The sequence below is a fragment of the Oncorhynchus keta genome, unplaced genomic scaffold, assembly GCF_023373465.1.
Source record: "Oncorhynchus keta strain PuntledgeMale-10-30-2019 unplaced genomic scaffold, Oket_V2 Un_contig_1319_pilon_pilon, whole genome shotgun sequence".
Taxonomy (NCBI): Eukaryota; Metazoa; Chordata; class Actinopteri; order Salmoniformes; family Salmonidae; genus Oncorhynchus; species Oncorhynchus keta.
The window spans coordinates 116,850-141,532 of NW_026278147.1; the positions used below are offsets into that span (position 1 = coordinate 116,850).

The following is a 24,683-nucleotide window of genomic DNA, read 5'->3' on the forward strand; positions in this document are numbered from 1 at the left end:
ATGTTACAGCCTTGTCCTAAAATGTATTAAATTGTCCCCCCCCCCCCCTCATCAATACACACACACACACACACACACACACACACACACACACACACACACACACACACACACACACACACACACACACACACACACACACACACACAATAATGACAAGGCAAAAACAGTTTTTTTTTTAGAAGTGTCTGCTAATTTATTTAAAATAAACTGAAATATCATATTTACATAAGTATTCAGATCGTTTACTTTGTTGAAGCACCTTTGGCAGCGATTACAGCCTTGAGTCGCCTTGGGTATGATGCTACAAGCTTGGCTCACCTGTATTTGGGGAGTTTCTCCCCTGCAGAACCTCTCAAGCTCTGTAAGGTTGGATAGGGAGCGTTGCTGCACAGCTATTTTCAGGTCTCTCCAGAGATGTTTGATTGGGTTCAAGTCTGGGCTCTGACTGGGCCACTCAAGAACATTGAGACTTGTCCCGAAGCCACTCCTGCGTTGTTATTGCCTGTGTGCTTAGGGTCCTTGTCTTGTTGGAAGGTGAACCTTTGCCCCAGTCTGATGTACTGAGCGCTCTGGAGCTGGTTTTCATCAAGGATCACTGTACTTTGCTCTGTTCATCTTTGCCTCGATCCTGACTAGTCTCCCTGTCCCTGCCTCTGAAAAACATCCCCACAGCATGGTGCTGCCACCTCCATGGTTCACCGTAGGGATGGTGCCAGCTTTTCTCTAGACGTGACGCTTGGCATTCAGGCCAAAGAATTCAATCTTGGTTTCATCTGACCAGAGAATCTTGTTCCTCATGGTCTGAGAATCTTTTAGGTGCCTTTTGGCAAACTCCAAGCGTGCTGTCATGTGCCTTTTACTGAAGAGTGGCTTCTGTCTGGCCACTCTACCATAAAGGCCTGTTTGGTGGAGTGCTGCAGAGATGGTTGTCCTTCTGGAAGGTTCTCCCATCTCCACAGAGGAACTCTAGAGCTCTGTAAGAGTGACCATCGGGTTCTTGGTCACCTCCCTGTCCAAGGCTCTTCTCCCCAGATTGCTCGGTTTGGATAGGCGGCCAGCTCTAGGAAGAGTCTTGGTTGTGCAAAACTTCTTCCTTTTGTAGAATGATGGAGGCCACTGTGGGGACCTTCAATGCTGCAGAAATGGTTTTGGTACCCTTCCCCAGATCTGTGCCTCGACACAATCCTGTCTCGGCGCTCTACGGACATTTCCTTCAACCTCATGTCAACTGTGGGACCTTATATAGACCGGTGTGTGCCTTGCCAAATCATGTCCAATCAATTGAATTTACCACGTGGACTCCAATCAATTTGTAGAAGCATCAAGGATGATCAATGGAAACAGGATGCACCGGAGCTCAATTTCGTAGCAAAGGGAGTGAATACTTCATCGCAAATTTCCCATAGCAAAGGGTCTGTAAATAAGGTATCTGTTTTATATTAAATAAATTACCAACATTTCTAAAAACCTGTTTTCACTTTGTCATTATGGGGTAGTGTTTGTACATTGCTGAGGAAATTTTTTAAAATGTTAAAATAAGGCTGTAAAGTAGCGCGGAAAAAGTCAAGGGGTCTGAACTTTCCGAAGGCACTGTATTTTCTCCCTACTAATGGATCTAGACTTTACGGGACACATGTCTCCTGGGTGTCCATGGGCATGAGGCCTCTGGTTGAGACCAGGCTGGGACAAAAAAACAGTGTCTCCATCTGATGATGACTGTTGCAAAATTTGGCCTCCAGGGAGTCATTCGGGGCCTTTAGATGGTCTGGGGAGTTTCTCTCTCTCTCTCTCTCTCTCTCTCTCTCTCAGCAGCTCCCCCCTCTCTGTGTGTGTGTATCAAGGCTTTGCCAATCAGAGCAAAAGTCCATCCGCATTAAAACCCTGTTTACCAGATAGTGAATAGAATAGATGTCCATTGGACTGCTGGACGGAAACCTGTGTTAATCTATTAATAATAGTTACTTGCCTAGTGAATCCAGAACAGAACCTTTCTATAGTGCAGTTGGCTTCTCTCCTCCTTTCCCTGTTTGGAACAATGTGCCAGTTACCGTAAGCTGAAGTGGACTCCCGTTAACTTCTGTTGTCCACATTCCACCCATTCAGTATGAAGGAAACAATAAGTAATTTGAAGGAGGATGTTTTTACCATGGTTTTATTCTGGAAGTCATTGATAGTTATTTCGACCCATTTTAGCTTATCCTCTAACTACTGATTTTATAATGCTGTCCTATTAATATACATGGCATACTTGGCATAGACACTCTTATTGGTCTATTTAAAAATGCCCTGAACACCTTTTAAAGTGTTTTACTGTTAGGACAGTGTTGAGGTGAAATCTATGTACTGTTACATTTCAACTCAAGACTGTCATATTGACTGTTAGATTTCATCTCAACACTGGCCAATAATAATAATAATTTAAACTGAACAAAAATATAAACATGTAAAGTGTTGGTCCCATATTTCATGAGCTGAAATAAAAGATCACTGAAAAGTTCCATATGCAAAAAAAACTTCTCTCATTTTGTGCACAAATTTGTTTACATCCCTGCTGGTGAGCATTTCTTCTTTGCCAAGATAATCCATCACACAACACAATGCCGCAGATGTCTCAAGTTTTGAAGGAGCTTGCAATTGGCATGATGACTGCAGAAAAGTCCAGCAGAGCTGTTGGCAGAGAATTGAATGTTAATTTATCTACCATAAACAGCTTCCAACGTCGTTTTAGAGAATTTGGCCCAACTGGCCTCACTATCGCAGACTGTGTAACAATGCCAGCCCAGGACCTCCACATCCGGCTTTTTTCACCTGAGAACAGCCACCCGGACAGCTGATGAAACGGAGGTGTATTTCTGTTTCTAATAAAGCCCTTTTGTGGGGGGAAACAAATTCTGATTGGCTGGGCCTGGCTCCCCAGTTGACGGGCCTGGCTCCCAAGTGGGTGGGCCTGTGCCCTCCCAGGGACACCCATGGCTGTGCCCCTGCCCAGTCCTGTGAAATCCATAGATTAGGGCCTAATATGAACTGTAACTCAGTAAAATAATTGAAATTGTTTCATGTTGCATTTAAAGTATATAGATGTCCACTGCTTTTCATAATTTCAAAGCGCTTCCAAAGAAAAAAACAAACCAACCAATACATCATCATGACTTAGCAAACTATAGCTAGGCTACTCATGATGATGTATTGGTTGAGCTAGCCAACTATAGCTAGGCTACTCATGATGATGTATTGGTTGAGCTAGCCAACTATAGCTAGGCTTCTCATGATGATGTATTGGTTGACTTAGCAAACTATAGCTAGGCTTCTCATGATGATGTATTGGTTGAGCTAGCCAACTATAGCTAGGCTTCTCATGATGATGTATTGGTTGACTTAGCAAACTATAGCTAGGCTTCTCATGATGATGTATTGGTTGAGCTAGCCAACTATAGCTAGGCTTCTCATGATGATGTATTGGTTGAGCTAGCCAACTATAGCTAGGCTTCTCATGATGATGTATTGGTTGACTTAGCCAACTATAGCTAGGCTTCTCATGATGATGTATTGGTTGAGCTAGCCAACTATAGCTAGGCTTCTCATGATGATGTATTGGTTGAGCTAGCCAACTATAGCTAGGCTACTCATGATGATGTATTGGTTGAGCTAGCCAACTATAGCTAGGCTACTCATGATGATGTATTGGTTGAGCTAGCCAACTATAGCTAGGCTACTCATGATGATGTATTGGTTGACTTAGCCAACTATAGCTAGGCTACTCATGATGATGTATTGGTTGACTTAGCCAACTATAGCTAGGCTACTCATGATGATGTATTGGTTGAGCTAGCCAACTATAGCTAGGCTACTCATGATGATGTATTGGTTGAGCTAGCCAACTATAGCTAGGCTTCTCATGATGATGTATTGGTTGATCTAACTATAGTTACAGTTGAAGTCGGAAGTTTACATACACTTAGGTTGGAGTCATTAAAACTAGTTTTTCAACCAGTCCACAAATTTCTTGTTAACAAACTTTAGTTTTGCCAAGTCGGTTAGGACCCTACTTTGTGCATGACACAAGTATTTTTTTCCAACAATTGTTTATAAATGTTTATAGACAGATTATTCCACTTATAATTCACTGTACCACAATTCCAGTGGGTCAGAAGTTTACATACACTAAGGTGACATTGCCTTTAAACAGCTTGGAAAATTCCAGAAAATGATGTCGTGGCTTTAGAAGCTTCTGATAGGCTAATTGTCAACATTTGAGTCAATTGGAGGTGTACATGTGGATGTATTTCAAGGCCTACCTTCAACGTCAGTGCCTCTTAGCTTGACATCATGGGAAAAATCAAAAGAAATCAGCCAAGACCTCAGAAAAATTATTGTAGACCTCCACAAGTCTGGTACATCCTTGGGAGCAATTTCCAATCGTCTGAATGTACCACATTCATCTGTACAAGCAATAGTACGCAAGTATAAACACCATGGGACCACACAGCCATCATACCGCTCAGGAAGGAGACGCGTGCTGTCTCCTAGAGATGTACGTACTTTGGTGTGTGCAAATCAATCCCAGAACAACAGCAAAGGACATTGTGAAGATGCTGGAGGAAACGGATACAAAAGTATCTATATCCACACTATATCCTATTTCGACATAGCCTGAAAGGCCGCTCAGCAAAGAAGAAGCCACTGCTCCAAATCCGCCATAAAAAAAGCCAGACTATGGTTTGCAACAGCACATGGGGACAAAGATCATACTTTTCGGAGAAATGTCCTCTGGTCTGATCAAACAAATATTAGAACTGTTTGGCCATAATGACCATTGTTATGTTTGTAGGAAAAAGGGGTAGGCTTGCAAGCAAAAGAACAAATCAAATGTATTTATATAGCCCTTTCGTGTATTTATATAGCCCTTTCGTACATCAGAGAGAGAGAGAGAGAGAGAGAGAGAGAGAGAGAGAGAGAGAGAGAGAGAGAGAGAGAGAGAGAGAGAGAGAGAGAGAGAGAGAGAGAGAGAGAGAGAGAGAGAGAGAGAGAGAGAGAGAGAGAGAGAGAGAGAGAGAGAGAGAGAGAGAGAGAGAGAGAGAGAGAGAGAGAGAGAGAGAGAGAGAGAGAGAGAGAGAGAGAGAGAGAGAGAGAGAGAGAGAGAGAGAGAGAGAGAGATATCAAAGCCCTTGCTTTGACAGGAAGCCAGTGTACGGAGGCTAGTACTGGAGTAATAGCTGGTGCACTTCACAAAATAGATGGCATCATGAGGAAGGGAAATTGTGGATATATTGAAGCAACATCTCAAGACATCAATCAGGAAGTTAAAGCTTGATTGCAAATGGACAGAAGCATACTTCCAAAGTTGTGGCAAAATGACTTACGGACAACAAAGTCCAGGCATCCCATAGAACATTTGTGGGCAGAACTGAAAAAGCATGTGCGAGTGAGGAGGCCTACAAACCTGACTCAGTTACACCAGCTCTGTCAGGAGGAATGGGACAAAATTCACCCAACTTATTGTGGGAAGCTTGTGGAAGGCTACCCAAAACGTTTGACCCATGTTAAACAATTGAAAGGCAATGCTACCAAATACTAATTGAATGTATGCAAACTTCTGACCTACTGGGAATGTGATGAAAGAAATAAAAGCTTAAATACATCTCTATTATTGACATTTCACATTAAATAAATCGGTGATCCAAAACAGGGAATTTTTTACATAGGATTAAATGTCAGGAATTGTGAAAAACTGAGTTTAAATGTATTTGGCTAAGGTGTATGTAAACTTCTGACTTCAACTGTAGCTAGGTCAACCAATACACTGGCCTCCTGCACAATGTGTAGCACCCACTTGGGTGATGCCTCAGCAGCTCTGGGTGGCAGAAAGCTCACCACACACAGTTCAGAGTCAGTCGTTCTCAGCACTGAATTCCTCAATTGCATCTCCTATTCCTCTCAAATGACTGTTCATTGATGTTAACAAAAGATCAAAAGGAACCAGCTGCCAGGTGAAACAAATTGGTAAAGTGTCCAGATTTGGTGTGTTTGTATTTTTAGGATCCTCAGTAGCTGTTGCTCATCGCCTCCTTATATCCAAACTCCCCCACACTCACATGCACACACATTTAAACAAAACAAATACATACATACATACATACATACATACATACATACATACATACATACATACATACATACATACATACATACATACAGTGGGGGGAACAAGTATTTGATACGCTGCCGATTTTGCAGGTTTTCTTACTTACAAAGCATGTAGAGGTCAGTAATTTTTATCATAGGTACACTTCAACTGTGAGAGATGGAATCTAAAACAAAAATCCATAAAATCACATTGTATGATTTTTAAGTAATTCATTGCATGACATACGTATTTGATACATCAGAAAAGCAGAACTTCATATTTGTTACAGAAACCTTTCCTGTAGTTCTTGACCAGGTTTGCACACACTGCAGCAGGGATTTTGGCCCACTCCTCCATACAGACCGTATCCAGATCCTTCAGGTTTTGGGGCAATACAGACTTTCAGCTCCCTCCAAAGATGTTCTATTGGGTTCAGGTCTGGAGACTGGCTAGGCCACTCCAGGACCTTGAGATGCTTCTTACGGAGCCACTCCTTAGTTGCCCTGTCTGTGTGTTTCGGGTCGTTGTCATGCTGGAAGACCCAGCCACCACCCATCTTCAATGCTCTTACTGAGGGAAGGAGGTTGTTGGCCAAGATCTCGCGATACATGGCCCCATCCATCCTCCCCTCAATACGGTGCAATCATCCTGTCCCCTTTGCAGAAAAGCATCCCCAAAGAATGATGTTTTCACCTCCATGCTTCACGGTTGGGATGGTGTTCTTGGGGTTGTACTCATCCTTCTTCCTCCAAACACGGCGAGTGGAGTTTAGACCAAAAAGTTATATTTTTGTCTTATCAGACCACATGACCTTCTCCCATTCCTCCTCTGGATCATCCAGATGGTCATTGGCAAACTTCAGACGGGCATGGACATGCCTGGCTTGAGCAGGGGGACCTTGCATGCGCTGCAGGATTTTAATCCATGACAGCATAGTGTGTTACTAATGGTTTTCTTTGAGACTGTGGTCCCTGTGGTCCCAGGTCATTGACCAGGTCCTGTCGTGTAGTTCTGGCCTGATCCCTCACCTTCCTCATGATCATTGATACCCCACGAGGTGTGATCTTGCATGGAGCCCCAGACCGAGGGTGAATGACCGTCATCTTGAACTTCTTCAATTTTCTAATAATTGCGCCAACAGTTGTTGCCTTCTCACCAAGTTGCTTGCCTATTGTCCTGTAGCCCATCCCAGCCTTGTGCAGGTTTACAATTTTATCCCTGATGTCCTTACACAGCTCTCTGGTCTTGGCCATTGTGGAGAGGTTGGAGTCTGTTTGATTGAGTGTGTAGACAGGTGTCTTTTATACAGGTAACGAGTTCAAACAGATGCAGTTAATACAGGTAATGAGTGGAGAACTGGAGGGCTTCTTAAAGAAAAACTAACAGGTCTGTGAGAAATGGAATTCTTACTGGTTGGTAGGTGATCAAATACTTATGTCATGCAATAAAATGCAAATGAATTACTTAAAAATCATACAATGTGATTTTCTGGATTTTTGTTTTTGATTCCGTCTCTCACAGTTGAAGTCTACCTATGATAAAAATTACAGACCTCTACAGACCTCTACATGTAGGAAACACTGCCGATTTTGCAGGTTATCAAATACTTGTTCTCCCCACTGTGTGTGTGTTTGTGTGTGTGTATATATATATATATATATATATATATATATATATATATATATATACAAACAAACATCATTTGGGGGGGTGATTAGTGATCTATTAATTTATACATGTACAATTTATCTGTATTAACAAACTTCATTCATGCTGCTCCTTCTGTGGTTAAGTGAATGCTCTTACCACTGTCTCTCCCAAGCATCTTCCACCGGTGTTTTGGCTTACTGCCCTGCTTACTGCTTGTATCCACAGCTATAACTTGTGAGTTGGTGATCTCCTGCTCGTTTAGGTGCCGTGTGGCTCAGTCGGTAGAGCATGGCACTTGCAATGCCAGGGTTGTAGGTTTGATTCACACGGAGGACCAGTATGTGGTGGAAGTATGAAAATGTATGCACTGTAAGTCGCTCTGGATAAGAGTGTCTGCTAAATTACAATAAATGTATGAAAGTGACGTCAGAATCCATACAGTGAATTAGTCCTCTGCCTTCAAGCTGTGTGTGTTTGCCATTTCACTGGTGGAGCTTGTCTTCAGGATGGGGGGTGTGGATAGTGTTTGGGAACTCATTTTAGCTCACAATAAGCTTGCAGCATGGCTAATACTAGACAAAAACAATTCTGCCAAGCTCAATGTGGAAGAGGAATATGTATCAACACAACACTCCATGAACTACTGGGTCAACACCAACAGTTCTTTAGAGATGTGAATACGTATCAACACTACACTCCATTAACTACTCACTCCACAAAAATAAGTCCAGGCCAAGATAAACTCAAACTCATTGAGATGGAGCGGGCGCATAGGAATTGCACATTCTTCCCGATGGACGGTCCAGATCTATAGATTCTCAGTAGAGCCAAATGCCTGAAGGGAGCCAAAATCACCTCAAAAGGAACTGCTACCAGGACTAATTGAAGAAGGAAAGACATCATAACTGAAGTATGATCAGCTGGTCCCCCCCATATCCTAGGCGTATGACAAGTGACTCCACTATAGTCCACTGATTTGACACACACCCGTACTTACACACACATTTACTCTACTTTGTACGTGTTTCACCTAACCTCATGACCAAAAACACACATTGCTCTAAGTGTCATAATCCTCTGTCTTCAAATCAAATGCTTTTGGTCACATACACATGGTTAGCAGATGTTAATGCGAGTGTAACGAAATGCTTGTGCTTCTAATTCCGACCGTGCAGTAATATCTAACAATTTCACAACAACTATGATGTGTTGTGCAGACCTCACTACCCTCTGGAGAGCCTTACGGTTGTGGGCGGAGCAGTTGCCGTACCAGGCGGTGATACAGCCCGACAGGATGCTCTCGATTGTGCACCTGTAGAAGTTTGTGAGTGCTTTTGGTGACAAGGTTGGGTTGGCGCTCCCCCTTGGGTTGTATCTGGTGACGAGCCAAATTTCCTCAGCCTCATGTTTCCAGTCGCCTTGACCTGATTAAAAGCAGTGGTTAGCGCTCTCAGTTTTGAGCAAATGCTGCCATCAATCCACGGTTTCTGGTTGGGGAAGGTTTTAATAGTCACTGTGGGTACAACATCACCGATGCACTTGCTAATAAACTCGTTCACTGAATCAGCGTATGCATCAATGTTGTTGTCCGGATGTTATCCGGAACATATCCCAGTCCACGTGATCGAAGCAATCTTGAAACATGGAGTCAGATTGGTCGGCGTTGAACAGACCTGAGCATGGGCGTTTCCTGTTTTAGTTTCTGTCTACAGGCTGGGAGCAACAAAATGGAGTTGTGGTCGAAGGAGGGCGATGGAGGGCTTTGTATGGGTCGCGGAAGTTAGAGTAGCAATGATCCAGAATTTTGCTAGCCCGGGTCACTAATTCTGATCAAATTTAGGGTGCTTTGTTTTCAGATTAGCCTTGTTAAAATCCCCAGCTACAATAAATGCAGCCTCAGGATATGTGGTTTCCAGTTTACATAGAGTCCAATGAAGTTCTTTCAGGTCCGTCGAGGTGTCTGCTTGGGGATGGATGTACACGGCTGTGATTATAATCGAGGAGAATTCTCTTGGTAGATAATGCGGTGGGCATTTAATTGTAAGGAATTCTAGGTCAGGTTAACAAAAGGACTTGAGTTCCTGTAGGCTGTTATGATCACAACACAACTCGTTAATCATCAGGCATACCCCCCGCCCTTCTTCTTACCAGATAGATAGATGTTTGTTTGTTGGCGTGATGCATGAAGAAACCGGGTGCTTATAACCAGAGAATGTTACAATCTCTGTCTCTCTGGATGACAACCCTTGCTCGAATTTTGTCTACCTTGTTGTCAAGAGACTGGACATTGGCGAGTAGAGTGGACTCGGGAGTGGTGAGCGCCGTACCCGTTTACGGAGCCAGACCAGAAGACCGCTCCGTCTGCCCCTTCTGCGGCGCTGTTGTTTTGGGCCGCCTACTGGAATCTGATTCATTGTCTTGGGTGGTGGTCCAAACAGAGGATCTGCTTTCCCGAAAGTCGTATTCCTGGTCAGTTGACGTCGCTCTTATAGCCAATAGGTCTTCCCAGCTGTATGTAATAAGACTTGAGATTTCCTGGGGTCACAGTGTAAGAAATAATACATAAAAAAACAAAATTCTGCATAGTTTCCTAAGAACTCGAAGCGAGGCGACCATCTCTGTCGGCGCCATCCTGAAGCAATCAGGATGGTGTTATGTGGACTGTGTCAATGTTCATTCTATAGCAAGTGCACCCCTATTGATAAAATTAACACAAATGTATGGTTGTATTAGACATGCACTTCTATTTTTCCGCTCCACTCTGGATGATTCCAGAAGTGTATATCTCTCTTAGTTGGGCAGGATTTCAAGTCTAATAACATGGTCTTTAACCCATTTGATATTAATGAAGCCAAAAATAAATATCATTATTGTGTTGATCCAAATAAAAAATTCCTGAGATTTACCAGAGATGAGTCGATCACTTGTGATTACTATGATAAGCAATTTAACAACCTGTATAGCATTTTATCTAAGTCCAAGACAAGTTGATTTTCTATCTTTTCATTTGAATGTTCAGTCTTCCTAAAAATCATGACCACCTTGTTCATTATCGGTCTTCTCTTAGTCATGAATGTTCCATTGTTGCCCTTCCAGAAACATGGTTGACTGAAGTGACAACCACGCTTATAATGCTGTTCACCACTCTAGAACATCAAGTGAGGGTCCATTTTAGTTCATAAATGTTTTCAATTCTTTGTAATAGAGGATTTCATTGATGTTGAATCTCTTTTCATAGAAATTCCCTCCTGCTCATTTTTTGGTGGTTAAAAAGTGGTAATTGGATCCGTCTATCGGCCACCCTATCCTGACATTGGTAGTTTCTTTGATATCCTTGCATTAACCTTGGATTTGCCCCCTTGGGAGCTGGTATAGCACGATTCAATCTTTGTCCTGTATTGACCCTTTGCCTGTTTGATGGTTTGTCAGACGGCATAGCGGGTTTTCTTTTAAGCGTCTGGATTAGAGTCCCATTCCTTGATAGCTGTTACTCTGCTCTTTAGCTCAGTGCGGATGTTGCCTGTAATCCATAGCTACCGTTTGGGGTACGTACACACGGTCACTGTGGGGACGACGTCATCGATGCACTTATTTATGAAGCCAGTGACTGATGTGGTATTCTCCTCAATGCCATTGGAAGAATCCCGGAACATATTCCAGTCTGTGCTAGCAAAACAGTCCTGTAGCTTAGCATCTGCGTCCTCTGACCACTTCCTTATTGAGCGAGTCACTGGTACTTCCTGCTCTAGCTTGTAAGCAGGAATCAGGAGGAGAGTTTTTTGGTCAGATTTGCCAAATGAAGGGTGGGGGGAGCTTTGTACACATCTCTGTATGTGGAGTAAAGGTGGTTAAGAGTTTTTTTTTTTCTCTCTAGTTGCACATTTAACATTTGTTTAATTTAACTAGGCAAGTCAGTTAAGAACAAATTCTTATTTACAATGACAGCCTAGAAACAGTGGGTTAACTGTCTTGTTCAGGGGCAGAATGACAGATTTTTACTTCGTCAGCTTGGGGATTTGATCTAGCAACCTTTTTGGTACCGGCCCAACACTCTAAGCATTAGGCTACCTGCTGCCCCAGATGTGCTGGTCAAAATGAGGTAAAATGGATTTATGTTTCCCTGCATTAAAGTCCCCAGCCACTCTGGATGAGCATTTTCCTGTTTGCTTATGGCCCTATACAGCTCGTTGAGTGCCGTCTTAGTGCCAGCATCTGTTTGTGGTGGGAAACAAAAAGCTACGATAAAAACTCTTGGTATATAGTGCCTCAGCTGTTATTTACAAATAGACACAGAACCCCTTGTCTTACCGGAGGCAGCTGTTCTATCTTGCCGATGGATGTTATCCATGTTATCCATGTCGTTGTTCAGCCACAACTCGGTGAAACATAAGATATTACAGTTTTTAATGTCCTGTTGGTAGGATATCCTTGATCGGAGCTCATCCATTTTGTTATCCAATGATTTCAAGTTGGCTAATAGGACTGATGGCAGAGGGATTTACTCACTCGCCTTCAAATTCTCAGAAGGCAGCCTGACCTTCGTCCCCTTTTCTTTATTTTTTTAAAATCGCTGTTCTGATGTCAACTTATTTTTGGTCATAAGTGACGGTTGCTACAACATTATGTAAAAAATAAGTAAAAATATAAGTTACAACAACGCAATTGTTTTCTTCTAAATCGCACAGTTGGTTTGGAGAATGCAAAACGGCAGCCATCCCCTCCAGCGCCATTACAAAGAATCCATCTATATAACACAAGCCACTGTGATAACCTTCACCCTCCCCACCTCACATAGAATTTACTATCAGATACAAAAGGTACCATACTCTGGAATTCTTATCTTCATGCTGTCAAAACCCCATCATCCCTCAATAACTTCAGGCGAAGACTTCGGGTCAGCCTGATGAACCAAACTACCCAATAATCCCATCCATGTAGCATAACACTCACACGCACATAATCAAACATGTTTTTTCCTATTTACTGAGTATGTTATGTACAATTATAGTTAATATGCTTTGTTTAACTGATTGATCAAAGGTTTTTATTTTCTTGTACTTATATTTGTGGTTTTCATATCAGCCCTTTCGGTCTTCCAACCTCACCTGCACACTGTTTTTATCTGTACTGTTTTGTCTTTCACTTCTGTGGTGCGAATAAATAAAACCTTTCTTCATTTTTGTACTTATGTAATGTGTTTTTGTGGTGTGGAATTTATCAGCCCTTGGGTTTCCAACCACACCTGCACATCATTGTTTTTTAAATAATTGTTTTACCTGTATTGTTTATCACTTGTTGTCTTTGGTGCAAATAAATAAAACTACTCTTTTTGGTGTCCACACAAAACATAATACAGAACATTAATAGACAGCTCAAGGACAGAACTACACATGTAAAAAAGGCACACGTAGATTACATATCAATACATACACACAAACTAAGTCAAATAGGGGAGAGGTGTTGTTCCGTGAGGTGCTGTTTTATCTGTTTTTTGAAACCAGACTTGCTGTTCATTTGAGCAAAATGGCTCTATTTAATACTATACACTTTTTTGAATTTCTTCTGGATTTGGGGACGGGGAAAAGACCCCTGGTGGCACATCTGGTGGGGTATGTGTCTGTGTCAGTTGACTATGCAAACAATTGGAATTTAACACATTTATGTTTCTTATAAAAACAAGAAGTGACGCAGTCTGTCTTCTACTTTTAGCCAAGAGAGACTGGCATGCATAGCATTTATATAAGACCTCTGATAAGAGTAAAGAGCAAGACGTGCCGCTATGTTCTGGGCCAGCTGCAGTTTTTCTAGGTCCTTCTTTGCAGCACCTGACCATACGACTTGGCAATAATCAAGATAAGATAAAACTAGAGCCTGCAGAACTTGCTTTGTTGAGTGTCAAAAAAGCAGAACATCTCTTTCACGGACAGACCTTTCCCCATATTCACAACCATTGACGTTGGGGACAGGTCATGCATCATTTGAACAAAAATTATTAGCCAGCTAGCTCGCCTAGCCAAAAAGAGTTGACGTGCCAGTTTATCTGCTAGTCTGTGGGTCAAAACCACCACATATGCAATAAAACACAATTCCATTTTTAAATAACTAAGTATGTACACACAGTATTTCCAAGAGCTCTTTGCTTAGACTACTACTATGGCCTGGTACTTTTAGATTTAATCTTAACACTTTCCCATGTTATAAATTATAATTTATTTATCTGCTTAGACTACTACTAGGGCTTGGTACTGTTAGACCCCATGTTATAAATTCTGTTTGTTTTGAGGAGTAGTATTTCCCCTGGTATCTGTTAATAGTGAAGGATAGCCTTGGTTATATAAAGTTGAGTGTAACATCACATGGGTTCAGAGCAGTGGGTTTCATCAGTCACTGATTGGAGGTCAACCAAGTTAGAGTTCAGTTCACTATCTCACAGGATATGTTCAGTTCGGAGATTGAACACAGTTCTGTAGACTTCACTAGGAGGGTCCCTACTATGAACACAGTTCTGTAGACTTCACTGGGAGGGTCTCAAATGGTCTTGATGGTAAGCATGCAGAATGTTTATTACAGAACAACAGAGCTCACATATATTTTTAATCTCAGTCTGAAATGGCCTCACATTGACAAGCCTGAGGGAAGCAGAAGGGAGGACTTGTATCAGCGGTAGAGTTCAATATGTTTTCAATCTGTCTGAATTGACAAGCCTGAGGGAATCAGACGGGAGGACTCAATATGTTTTGTATCAGTTAGTCTTTTACCACATTGTCACACTCTCTCACACACAGATCCTGACTCTCTCCCTCCCCCTCTCTTCCCCTCCCTCCCTCTCTTCCCCTCTCTCTAACAGACATGGTGGATACCCAGCTCCTCGCATGGCCAATGGGCATCAGTCTGACCCCTGTACACCTGGAGGAGCTTGATGACAGTTCTCACTCTCTGGATATGAAACCATTCACCACCCTGGACTACACTAGCCTGGACTACGAACACGGACCCACCATCTCCAGCTACAGACCCACCCAGGTCCACCACTACCAAGCAAGCCACAGTCCCAGACCCACCCAGGCCCACCACTACCAAGACAGCCACAGCCCCAGACCCACCCAGGCCCACCGCTACCAAGCCAGCAACAGTCCCAGACCCACCCAGGCCCACCACTACCAAGCCAGCTACAGCCCCAGTCACCTCAGCCCTAGACCTGGCCAGGGTTACCAGCCCTGCCCCAGCCCTGGCTCCAGCCCTGCCCTGGGACACCACCTTGCATACATGGACCACATGTACAACCACAGCCAGGTTCAGGAGGGACACGGTGAGACCTATGTGTGATCAAATATTTGCTAGCATTTGAAAATATAACTAACACAACAACATCTCTTCTATATGAATGTGCATGTTGTGTGACCCTGCTCTGTCTTTGTCATTGTATCAGTGTTTCTGTCTGTTCTGTCCCTCAGGTTGTATAAAACTGGAGCCAGAGTCTCCTCCCCAGCACTCAGACAGCAGTCCTCTCTACTCCAAGCTACAGGACGACACCACCGCTTCCCTACTCAACATAGAGTGTCGAGTCTGTGGAGACAAAGCTTCTGGCTTCCACTACGGAGTCCATGCCTGTGAAGGCTGCAAGGTACGACTACTCTGTGTGTTTGTGTCTCCTTATTTCTCCGTTGTTTACCTGTGTGCTATAACCTCACACCCTAAAGAGGCTTAAACTCACGCTGACAGACAGGGTCAAAAGTTGCCTGCCCTCAACCACGTTAAACATTTCTTGCAATTTATGTGGGTCTGTCTGTCACTTTAACCACAAGCCCATACATAGTTTCCCCCGAGCAGCACAGCCTGCAGTGGCAGAACATCTTAGACAGACTGACACAACGCCTCTGAATAAAAATAATCATACGAAGGGCGACCAGAGGTGTGAGGCATATTTCCACCGTTCATTCTCTGAAACAGATCCTATCTTCCGATAAATATGTGCTTACTTTCAAGAAAACATAAAAGTGTGTATAGTCATTAATGTGTCAGTATACTTTGCCAGTCAGTGTGGTTAGCAGTGTGTGTATCTACCGGAAGGCACAGTGTTAGCAGTGTGTGTATCTACTTCAAGGCAGAGTGTTAGCAGTGAGTCAGTATTCATTGTTCTATTATCTTGTGGTACGTTAGTATGAGGATCAGGATAGAAGCCAAGAGCTGCTGGGGTCAGCCAACCAGGGTCAGATGTTTAAAACATTCTTTACTGAGGTGGAGCTTCAAAAAGAGGAAGCTGGGGAGAGACTATGTTGGGTCCTTGAAAATCACTATATAAATACTATGTATAATAATACTTTTGTTAATAGTATTATTGTTATTATTGTTTGGGGCGGCAGGTAGCCTAGTGGTTAGAGCGTTGGGCCAGTAACCGAACGGTTGCTGGATTGAATCCCCGAGCTGACATAGTAAAAATCTGTTCCCCAGAAGGCCATCATTGTAAATAAGAATTTGTTCTTAACTGACTTGCCTCCTTAAATATTTATTTATTTAACCAGGTAGGCAAGTTGAGAACAAGTTCTCATTTACAATTGCGACCTGGCCAAGATAAAGCAAAGCAGTTCGACACAGAGTTACACATGGAGTAAAACAAACATACAGTCAATAATACAATAGAAAAATAAGTCTATATACAATGTGAGCAAATGAGGTGAGAAGGGAGGTGAAGGCAAAAAAAAGGCCATGGTGGCGAAGTAAATACAATATAGCAAGTAAAACACTGGAATGGTAAATTTGCAGTGGAAGAATGTGCAAAGTAGAAATAGAATATAATAAATGATCATGTTATTGATTATTACTATACTTTTTTACTCCTTTTATTACTATTGTAATTACTGTTATTGTTATAATTATTATTTTTCTTATTACTGTTGTGGCTGTTATTATTGTGTAGTATTATTGTAACAGTATGGTAGTCCAAGCCCTACAGCAGTGTTTCCTGATCCTGGTCCTGTAGTAGTCCTAGCTCTAGAGGAGTGTTTCCTGATCCCGTAGTCGTCCTAGCCCTAGAGCAGTGTTTCCTGTTCCTGTAGTAGTCCTAGCCCTAGAGCAGTGTTTCCTGGTCCTGTAGTAGTCCTAGCTCCAGAGCAGTGTTTCCTGGTCATGTAGTAGTCCTAGCCCTAGTGCAGTGTTTCCTGGTCCTGTAGTAGTCCTAGCTCTAGAGCAGTGTTTCCTGATCCTGTAGTAGTCCTAGCTCTCGAGCAGTGTTTCCTGGTTCTGTAGTAGTCCTAGCTCTAGAGCAGTGTTTCCTGGTCCTGTAGTAGTCCTAGCTCTAGAGCAGTGTTTCCTGATCCTGGTCATGCAGTAGTCCTAGCTCTGGAGCAGTGTTGCCTGATCCTGGTCGTGTAGTAGTCCTAGCTCTAGAGCAGTGTTTCCTGGTCCTGGTCTTGTAGTAGTCCTAGCCTTAGGGCAGTGTTTCCTGGTGCTGTAGTAGTTCAAGCTCTAGAGCAGTGTTTCCTGGTCCTGGTCTTGTAGTAGTCCTAGCCTTAGGGCAGTGTTTCCTGTTCCTGTAGTAGTTCAAGCTCTAGAGCAGTGTTTCCTAGTCCTGTAGTAGTCCTAGATCTATGGCAGTGTTTCCTGGTCCTGTAGTAGTCCTAGCTCTAGAGCAGTGTCCTGATCCTGTAGTAGTCCTAGCTCTAGAGCAGTGTCCTGATCCTGTAGTAGTCCTGGCTCTAGAGCAGTGTTTCCTGGTCCTGTAGTAGTCCTAGCTCTAGAGCAGTGTCCTGATCCTGTAGTAGTCCTAGCTCTAGAGCAGTGTTTCCTGGTCCTGTAGTAGTCCTAGCTCTGGAGCAGTGTTGCCTGATCCTGGTCTTGTAGTAGTCCTAGCCTTAGAGCAGTGTTTCCTGGTGCTGTAGTAGTCCAAGCTCTAGAGCAGTGTTTCCTGGTCCTGAAGTAGTCTTAGATCTAGAGCAGTGTTCCTGGTCCTGTAGTAGTCCTAGCCTTAGAGCAGTGTTTCCTGGTGCTGTAGTAGTCCAAGCTTGAGAGCAGTGTTTCCTGGTCCTGTTGTAGTCCTAGCCCTAGAGCAGTGTTTCCTGGTCCTGGTCTTGTAGTAGTCCTAGCCTTAGAGCAGTGTTTCCTGGTGCTGTAGTAGTCCTAGCTCCAGAGCAGTGTTTTATGGTCCTGTAGTAGTCCTAGCTCCAGAGCAGTGTTTCCTGATCCTGATCCTGTAGTAGTCCTAGCTCTAGAGCAGTTTTTCCAGGTCCTTTGGTAGTCCTAGCCCGAGAGCAGTGTTTCCTGTTCCTGTAGTAGTCCTAGCTCTAGAGCAGTGTTTCCTGATCCTGTAGTAGTCCTAGCTCTAGAGCAGTGTTTCCTGGTTCTGTAGTAGTCCTAGCTCTAGAGCAGTGTTTCCTAGTCCTGTAGTAGTCCTAGATCTATGGCAGTTTTTCCTGGTCCTGTAGTAGTCCTAGCTCTAGAGCAGTGTCCTGATCCTGTAGTAGTCCTAGCTCTAGAGCAGTGTCCTGATCCTGTAGTAGTCCTGGCTCTAGAGCAGTGTTTCCTGGTCCTGTAGTAGTCCTAGCTCTAGAGCAGTGTCCTGATCCTGTAGTAGTCCTAGCTCTAGAGCAGTGTTTCCTGGTCCTGTAGTAGTCCTAGCTCTGGAGCAGTGTTGCCTGATCCTGGTCTTGTAGTAGTCCTAGCCTTAGAGCAGTGTTTCCTGGTGCTGTAGTAGTCCAAGCTCTAGAGCAGTGTTTCCTGGTCCTGAAGTAGTCTTAGATCTAGAGCAGTGTTCCTGGTCCTGTAGTAGTCCTAGCCTTAGAGCAGTGTTTCCTGGTGCTGTAGTAGTCCAAGCTTGAGAGCAGTGTTTCCTGGTCCTGTTGTAGTCCTAGCCCTAGAGCAGTGTTTCCTGGTCCTGGTCTTGTAGTAGTCCTAGCCTTAGAGCAGTGTTTCCTGGTGCTGTAGTAGTCCTAGCTCCAGAGCAGTGTTTTATGGTCCTGTAGTAGTCCTAGCTCCAGAGCAGTGTTTCCTGATCCTGATCCTGTAGTAGTCCTAGCTCTAGAGCAGTTTTTCCAGGTCCTTTGGTAGTCCTAGCCCGAGAGCAGTGTTTCCTGTTCCTGTAGTAGTCCTAGCTCTAGAGCAGTGTTTCCTGATCCTGTAGTAGTCCTAGCTCTAGAGCAGTGTTTCCTGGTTCTGTAGTAGTCCTAGCTCTAGAGCAGTGTTTCCTGGTCCTGTAGTAGTCTTTGCTCGAGAGCAGTGTTTCCTGATCCTGGTCATGCAGTAGTCCTAGCTCTGGAGCAGTGTTGCCTGATCCTGGTCGTGTAGTAGTCCTAGCGCTAGAGCAGTGTTTCCTGGTCTTGTAGTAGTCCTAGCCTTAGAGCAGTGTTTCCTGGTGCTGTAGTGGTCCAAGCTCTCGAGCAGTGCTTCCTAGTCCTGTAGTAGTCCTAGATCTATGGCAGTGTTTCCTGGTCCTGGTCATGTAGTAGTCCTAGATCTATGGCAGTGTTTCCTAATCCTGGTCATGTAGTAGTCCTAGCTCTAGAGCAGTGTTTCCTGGTCCTGTAGTAGTTCTAGCTCTAGAGCAGTTTTTCCTGGTCCTGTAGTAGTCCTAGCCCTAGAGCACTGTTTCCTGGTCCTGTAGTAGTCCTAGCCCTAGGGCAGTGTTGCCTGATTCTGGTCCTGTAGTTGTCCTAGCTCCAGAGCAGTGTTTCCTGGTCATGTAGTAGTCCTAGCTCCAGAGCAGTGTTTCCTGATCCTGTAGTAGTCCTAGCTCTAGAGCAGTGTTTCCTGGTTCTGTAGTAGTCCTAGCTCTAGAGCAGTGTTTCCTGGTCCTGTAGTAGTCCTTGCTCGAGAGCAGTGTTTCCTGATCCTGGTCATGCTGTAGTCCTAGCTCTGGAGCAGTGTTTCCTGATCCTGGTCGTGTAGTAGTCCTAGCGCCAGAGCAGTGTTTCCTGGTCCTGGTCGTGTAGTAGTCCTAGCGCTAGAGCAGTGTTTCCTGGTCCTGGTCTTGTAGTAGTCCTAGATCTATGGCAGTGTTTCCTAATCCTGGTCATGTAGTAGTCCTAGCTCTAGAGCAGTGTTTCCTGGTCCTGTAGTAGTTCTAGCTCTAGAGCAGTTTTTCCTGGTCCTGTAGTAGTCCTAGCCCTAGAGCACTGTTTCCTGGTCCTGTAGTAGTCCTAGCCCTAGGGCAGTGTTGCCTGATTCTGGTCCTGTAGTTGTCCTAGCTCCAGAGCAGTGTTTCCTGGTCATGTAGTAGTCCTAGCTCCAGAGCAGTGTTTCCTGATCCTGTAGTAGTCCTAGCTCTAGAGCAGTTTTTCCAGGTCCTTTGGTAGTCCTAGCTCTAGAGCAGTGTTTCCTGGTCCTGAAGTAGTCTTAGATCTAGAGCAGTGTTCCTGGTCCTGTAGTAGTCCTAGCCTTAGAGCAGTGTTTCCTGGTGCTGTAGTAGTCCAAGCTTGAGAGCAGTGTTTCCTGGTCCTGTTGTAGTCCTAGCCCTAGAGCAGTGTTTCCTGGTCCTGGTCTTGTAGTAGTCCTAGCCTTAGAGCAGTGTTTCCTGGTGCTGTAGTAGTCCTAGCTCCAGAGCAGTGTTTTCTGGTCCTGTAGTAGTCCTAGCTCCAGAGCAGTGTTTCCTGATCCTGATCCTGTAGTAGTCCTAGCTCTAGAGCAGTTTTTCCAGGTCCTTTGGTAGTCCTAGCCCGAGAGCAGTGTTTCCTGTTCCTGTAGTAGTCCTAGCTCTAGAGCAGTGTTTCCTGATCCTGTAGTAGTCCTAGCTCTAGAGCAGTGTTTCCTGGTTCTGTAGTAGTCCTAGCTCTAGAGCAGTGTTTCCTGGTCCTGTAGTAGTCCTTGCTCGAGAGCAGTGTTTCCTGATCCTGGTCATGCAGTAGTCCTAGCTCTGGAGCAGTGTTGCCTGATCCTGGTCGTGTAGTAGTCCTAGCGCTAGAGCAGTGTTTCCTGGTCCTGGTCTTGTAGTAGTCCTAGCCTTAGAGCAGTGTTTCCTGGTGCTGTAGTGGTCCAAGCTCTCGAGCAGTGCTTCCTAGTCCTGTAGTAGTCCTAGATCTATGGCAGTGTTTCCTGGTCCTGGTCATGTAGTAGTGCTAGATCTATGGCAGTGTTTCCTAATCCTGGTCATGTAGTAGTCCTAGCTCTAGAGCAGTGTTTCCTGGTCCTGTAGTAGTTCTAGCTCTAGAGCAGTTTTTCCTGGTCCTGTAGTAGTCCTAGCCCTAGAGCACTGTTTCCTGGTCCTGTAGTAGTCCTAGCTCTAGAGCAGTGTTTCCTGATCCTGTAGTAGTCCTAGCTCTAGAGCAGTGTTTCCTGGTTCTGTAGTAGTCCTAGCTCCAGAGCAGTGTTTCCTGATCCTGATCCTGTAGTAGTCCTAGCTCTAGAGCAGTTTTTCCAGGTCCTTTGGTAGTCCTAGCCCGAGAGCAGTGTTTCCTGTTCCTGTAGTAGTCCTACCTCTAGAGCAGTGTTTCCTGATCCTGTAGTTGTCCTAGCTCTAGAGCAGTGTTTCCTGGTTCTGTAGTAGTCCTAGCTCTAGAGCAGTGTTTCCTGGTCCTGTAGTAGTCCTTGCTCGAGAGCAGTGTTTCCTGATCCTGGTCATGCAGCTCTGGAGCAGTGTTGCCTGGTCCTGTAGTAGTTCTAGCTCTAGAGCAGTTTTTCCTGGTCCTGTAGTAGTCTTAACCCTAGGGCAGTGTTGCCTGATTCTGGTCCTGTAGTTGTCCTAGCTCCAGAGCAGTGTTTCCTGGTCATGTAGTAGTCCTAGCTCCAGAGCAGTGTTTCCTGATCCTGTAGTAGTCCTAGCTCTAGAGCAGTTTTTCCAGGTCCTTTGGTAGTCCTAGCCCGAGAGCAGTGTTTCCTGTTCCTGTAGTAGTCCTAGCTCTAGAGCAGTGTTTCCTGATCCTGTAGTAGTCCTAGCTCTAGAGCAGTGTTTCCTGGTTCTGTAGTAGTCCTAGCTCTAGAGCAGTTTTTCCAGGTCCTTTGGTAGTCCTAGCCCTTGAGCAGTGTTTCCTGGTCCTGTAGTAGTCCTTGCTCGAGAGCAGTGTGTCCTGATCCTGATCCTGTAGTAGTCCTAGCTCTCGAGCAGTTTTTCCAGGTCCTTTGGTAGTCCTAGCCCTTGAGCAGTGTTTCCTGGTCCTGTAGTAGTCCTTGCTCGAGAGCAGTGTTTCCTGATCCTGGTCATGCAGTAGTCCTAGCTCTGGAGCAGTGTTGCCTGATCCTGGTCGTGTAGTAGTCCTAGCTCTAGAGCAGTGTTTCCTGGTCCTGTAGTAGTTCTAGCTCTAGAGCAGTTTTTCCTGGTCCTGTAGTAGTCCTAGCCCTAGGGCAGTGTTGCCTGATTCTGGTCCTGTAGTTGTCCTAGCTCCAGAGCAGTGTTTCCTGGTCATGTAGTAGTCCTAGCTCCAGAGCAGTGTTTCCTGATCCTGTAGTAGTCCTAGCTCTAGAGCAGTTTTTCCAGGTCCTTTGGTAGTCCTAGCCCGAGAGCAGTGTTTCCTGTTCCTGTAGTAGTCCTAGCTCTAGAGCAGTGTTTCCTGATCCTGTAGTAGTCCTAGCTCTAGAGCAGTGTTTCCTGGTTCTGTAGTAGTCCTAGCTCTAGAGCAGTTTTTCCAGGTCCTTTGGTAGTCCTAGCCCTTGAGCAGTGTTTCCTGGTCCTGTAGTAGTCCTTGCTCGAGAGCAGTGTATCCTGATCCTGTAGTAGTCCTAGCTCTCGAGCAGTTTTTCCAGGTCCTTTGGTAGTCCTAGCCCTTGAGCAGTGTTTCCTGGTCCTGTAGTAGTCCTTGCTCGAGAGCAGTGTTTCCTGATCCTGGTCATGCAGTAGTCCTAGCTCTGGAGCAGTGTTGCCTGATCCTGGTCGTGTAGTAGTCCTAGCGCCAGAGCAGTGTGTCCTGATCCTGATCCTGTAGTAGTCCTAGCTCTCGAGCAGTTTTTCCAGGTCCTTTGGTAGTCCTAGCCCTTGAGCAGTGTTTCCTGGTCCTGTAGTAGTCCTTGCTCTAGAGCAGTGTTTCCTGATCCTGTTCCTGTAGTAGTCCTAGCTCTAGAGCAGTTTTTCCTGGTACCGTAGTAGTCCTAGCCCTAGAGCACTGTTTCCTGGTCCTGTAGTAGTCCTAGCCCTAGGGCAGTGTTGCCTGATCCTGGTCCTGTAGTAGTCCTAGCTCCAGAGCAGTGTTTCCTGGTCATGTAGTAGTCCTAGCCCTAGTGCAGTGTTTCCTGGTCCTGTTGTAGTCCTAGCCCTAGAGCAGTGTTTCCTGGTCCTGTAGTAGTCCTAGCTCTAGAGCAGTGTTTCCTGATCCTGTAGTAGTCCTAACTCTAGAGCAGTGTTTCCTGGTTCTGAAGTAGTCTTAGATCTAGAGCAGTGTTCCTGGTCCTGTAGTAGTCCTAGCCTTAGAGCAGTGTTTCCTGGTGCTGTAGTAGTCCAAGCTTGAGAGCAGTGTTTCTTGGTCCTGTTGTAGTCCTAGCCCTAGAGCAGTGTTTCCTGGTCCTGGTCTTGTAGTAGTCCTAGCCTTAGAGCAGTGTTTCCTGGTGCTGTAGTAGTCCAAGCTCTAGAGCAGTGTTTCCTGGTCCTGAAGTAGTCTTAGATCTAGAGCAGTGTTCCTGGTCCTGTAGTAGTCCTAGCCCTAGAGCTGTGTTTCCTGGTCATGTAGTAGTCCTAGCTCTAGAGCAGTGTTTCCTGGTCCTGTAGTAGTCCTAGCCCTAGAGCAGTATTTCCTGGTCCTGTAGTAGTCCTAGCTCTAGAGCAGTGTTTCCTGGTCCTGTAGTAGTCCTAGATCTAGAGCAGTGTTTCCTGGTCCTGTAGTAGTCCTAGCTCCAGAGCAGTGTTTCCTGATCCTGGTCCTGTAGTAGTCCTAGCTCTAGAGCAGTGTGTCCTGATCCTGTAGTAGTCCTAGCTCTAGAGCAGTTTTTCCAGGTCCTTTGGTAGTCCTAGCCCTAGAGCAGTGTTTCCTGATCCTGGTCATGTAGTAGTCCTAGCTCTAGAGCATTGTTGCCTGATCCTGGTCCTGTAATAGTCCTAGCTCCAGAGCAGTGTTTCCTGGTCCTGTAGTAGTCCTAGCTCCAGAGCAGTGTTTCCTGATTCTGGTCCTGTAGTAGTCCTAGATCTATAGATCTAGAGCAGTGTGTCCTGATCCTGTAGTAGTCCTAGCTCTAGAGCAGTTTTTCCAGGTCCTTTGGTAGTCCTAGCCCGAGAGCAGTGTTTCCTGTTCCTGTAGTAGTCCTTGCTCTAGAGCAGTGTTTCCTGGTCCTGTAGTAGTCCTAGCTCTAGAGCAGTTTTTCCTGGTCTCGTAGTAGTCCTAGCCCTAGAGCACTGTTTCCTGGTCCTGTAGTAGTCCTAGCCCTAGGGCAGTGTTGCCTGATCCTGGTCCTGTAGTAGTCCTAGCTCTAGAGCAGTGTTTCCTGGTCCTGTAGTAGTCCTAGCCCTAGATTAGTGTTTGCTGGTCCTGTAGTAGTCCTACCTCTAGAGCAGTGTTTCCTGGTCCTGTAGTAGTCCTCGCTCTAGAGCAGTGTTTCCTGGTCCTGTAGTAGTCCTAGCCCTAGAGCAGTGTTGCCTGATCCTGGTCATGCAGTAGTCCTAGCTCTAGAGCATTGTTGCCTGATCCTGGTCATATAGTAGTCCTAGCTCTAGAGCATTGTTGCCTGATCCTGGTCCTGTAGTAGTCCTACCTCTAGAGCATTGTTGCCTGATCCTGGTCATGTAGTAGTCCTAGCTCTAGAGCAGTGTTGCCTGATCCTGGTCATGCAGTAGTCCTAGCTCTAGAGCATTGTTGCCTGATCCTGGTCCTGTAGTAGTCCTACCTCTAGAGCAGTGTTTCCTGGTCCTGTAGTAGTCCTAGCCCTGAACAGTGTTTCCTGGTCCTGTAGTAGTCCTAGCTCTACAGCAGTGTTTCCTGGTCCTGTAGTAGTCCTAGCTCTAGATCAGTTTTTCCTGGTCCTGTAGTAGTCCTAGCCCTAGAGCAGTGTGTCCTGGTCC

At 44.9% G+C, this 24,683-nt stretch overlaps 1 protein-coding gene across 1 annotated transcript in view; it reads left to right on the forward strand.

Moving 5' to 3' along the window:
* The window catches only part of pparg (peroxisome proliferator-activated receptor gamma), a 171,306-nt gene that overhangs the window by 33,748 nt on the left and 112,875 nt on the right, over positions 1-24,683 (forward strand). Inside the window, exons 2-3 of the mRNA XM_052501281.1 lie at positions 14,625-15,086; positions 15,232-15,401. Of these exons, the coding sequence (XP_052357241.1) occupies positions 14,627-15,086; positions 15,232-15,401 (630 nt within the window). The 5' untranslated portion in view covers positions 14,625-14,626. The remainder of the gene's footprint in view (positions 1-14,624; positions 15,087-15,231; positions 15,402-24,683) is intronic.